The sequence below is a fragment of the Limulus polyphemus genome, unplaced genomic scaffold, assembly GCF_000517525.1.
Source record: "Limulus polyphemus unplaced genomic scaffold, Limulus_polyphemus-2.1.2 Scaffold8809, whole genome shotgun sequence".
In the NCBI taxonomy this organism is placed as follows: domain Eukaryota; kingdom Metazoa; phylum Arthropoda; class Merostomata; order Xiphosura; family Limulidae; genus Limulus; species Limulus polyphemus.
This window is the reverse complement of record NW_013674419.1, coordinates 1-2427: the sequence shown is the minus strand read 5'-3', so window position 1 is coordinate 2427 and position 2427 is coordinate 1. Positions and strand designations below refer to the sequence as shown.

General features: G+C 27.3%; 1 protein-coding gene across 1 annotated transcript in view; it reads right to left on the bottom strand.

The window, feature by feature from the left end:
- LOC106475564 (integrin beta-PS-like) overlaps positions 1–1443 on the bottom strand; it is a gene marked incomplete at its 5' end in the record, with an annotated part of 15582 nt that extends 14139 nt beyond the window's left edge. Inside the window, 2 exons of the mRNA XM_013936243.2 lie at positions 845–1000; positions 1366–1443. Of these exons, the coding sequence (XP_013791697.1) occupies positions 845–1000; positions 1366–1443 (234 nt within the window). The remainder of the gene's footprint in view (positions 1–844; positions 1001–1365) is intronic.
- Positions 1444–2427: the final 984 nt, after the last annotated feature.

Here is a 2427-nt window from a genome sequence, read left to right as displayed (position 1 = left end):
TTAAATATTGTGTGGTATATTAAATATTGTATAATATATTAAATATTGTGATATATTAAATATTGTGTGGTATATTAAATATTGTGTGATATTAAATATTGTGATATATTAAATATTGTGATATATTAAATATTGTGCAATATATTAAATATTGTGATATTAAATATTGTATAATATATTAAATATTGTGATATATTAAATATTGTGTTATGTTAAATATTGTGTTATGTTAAATATTGTGTAATATATTAAATATTGTGTAATATACTAAATATTGTGTGATATATTAAATATTGTGATATATTAAATATTGTGTAATATACTAAATATTGTGTAATATACTTCACAATATTTAATATATCACACAATATTTAATATATCACACAATATTTAATATATCACAATATTTAATATATCACACAATATTTCGATATATTAGATTTGTTTGTTTGTTTTAGAGCAAAGTCACATTGGGCTATCTGTTGTGTCCACTATGAGGATTTTAACATTGTAAGTCTGTAAACTTACCACTACCCCACGAGCAAACCATTAAATTTTGACGTTATTTGCTGGGTTAATTTTCAGTTCTGATACAAGTATAACAGTGAACTAGAATAAATTAAAATAGGTTTTACAGTCAGCATCAGGAACAAAGTCATGTTAAATAATAATGAAAATTAAATCATACTGCACGGGAGCTTCTAATTTAAAACAACACTTAAAATAACAGATTAAATAAACCTATAATGACTACGATAGATAAATAGTACGTTGACCATACAATGACACATAGACATAAGAAAAAAAAAGCCAACAACTTTTCTCATAGTTGATAATGCTGTACCTCGTTCCAAGGTTTCTCACACCGACATTCACAGATAATCTCCAGATCTATCACTAGAGCCTCATTCAAACCAACTGGATAGATCTGAATTGTTTGGTTCCACTCAGCTTTATTCTTTGGGCACTTTTTGATCTCAATACTCGCTTCAAAATTCACCTAACAAAAGAAAAAGACAAGAACTAGTGAGAAGGTCACTGACTAGTAGGTGGTGCTGTACCTCCAATACTCTATATACAACACACACACACACGCACATATACTATTATGCGTAGAATAAAGAAATCGTCCAAAAAAATCAACTTTAAATTCCTTACTAATGCAAAAATAATGTGTCAAAGAACTTATTTTCCAAAAACATTTCAACCATTCTAAAGATTTGAAGAATAAAATCAGTAATCAGATATATATATATATATTCCTACAGTGCAAATATTCAATTTGTTTTGGTTTGAAAAATATCTTTTTTTGACCTTACATAGTTTAATTTTATTAAGGCTTCACAACAGCATAAGTATACTTACACTATTACCAACTTTCAGACCTTCACATTCGTTGGTCTTTTTTCTATCCCCTCTAAATAGGAAGAGAAAAAAAAAGTAATGTATCACCTACAACTTTTTAATTTATAGTTGGTTAACAGATTGTAGTGTTTAAATATACTTCTGGATTAAAACATTAGTTAAGATTATCTTAGTGCCACAGTTAATATCTTTAACTATGTAAATACCTGTTAATTTTTCGCAAGTGTTTTAATATTCCTAAAATATAACATTGTTTTGCAAATTTCTAAAATGATTTAACAGAAAGTAACAGACCAGAACTTTACATGCTATTTTTTGTCAAGTTTATAGTAGTCCTTGATTACTTTATCAGTTTTTGATAATCCAAGAACAAACAATTGTACAACATCAATCACAGATAATAACGTTTATACAAGAGATAGCATTTTTTGATCTTCAACATATTTTTAACACATTTAGATTGCCGCTAATAACTGGATGAAAAAAACATTGCACATCTCGTGCTATTTTTAAACATCACTCTCAAGTTTTTATTATTAGGAGCACCACAAATAACGCTCAAGATAAAAAGTTATATTTTACCCAAAAAAAAAAAACACGACACAAAACAAGGTTACAAATAACAAACCAAAAGAGTTTCACGATGTAATCCCTTCAAAATTACGTATAAACTTACATTGATATTGGTCAGTAATTTTGGTATTATTCATTCGTGGACTGCTTCCTTAACCCTTTCTGGATTGGAGAGATATCAATGATATCCCCTAAATTGTTTCCTTTTCACAGTGCAAATACTTAATTAAGAAAACATGATATAAGCTTACAAAATAGTATCTGGTATCTGCTTTTGGAAAAATTCTTAATTTGATTTAATAATCATTTGTTTAGGTTGTGAAATTTCCAGAATTTTGTTATGAGACAGTTTGGAAAGAAAGAAGGTAATATTGCCTCCATCTTAGAGTTTTAATTATTTTTTTATCAAAGTTACACTTTATATATACACCTGGAAAAAGTTAAGCACCCCCGTGTTTTTTTCAAGTGATTCAGATTCGACGTTCTTGT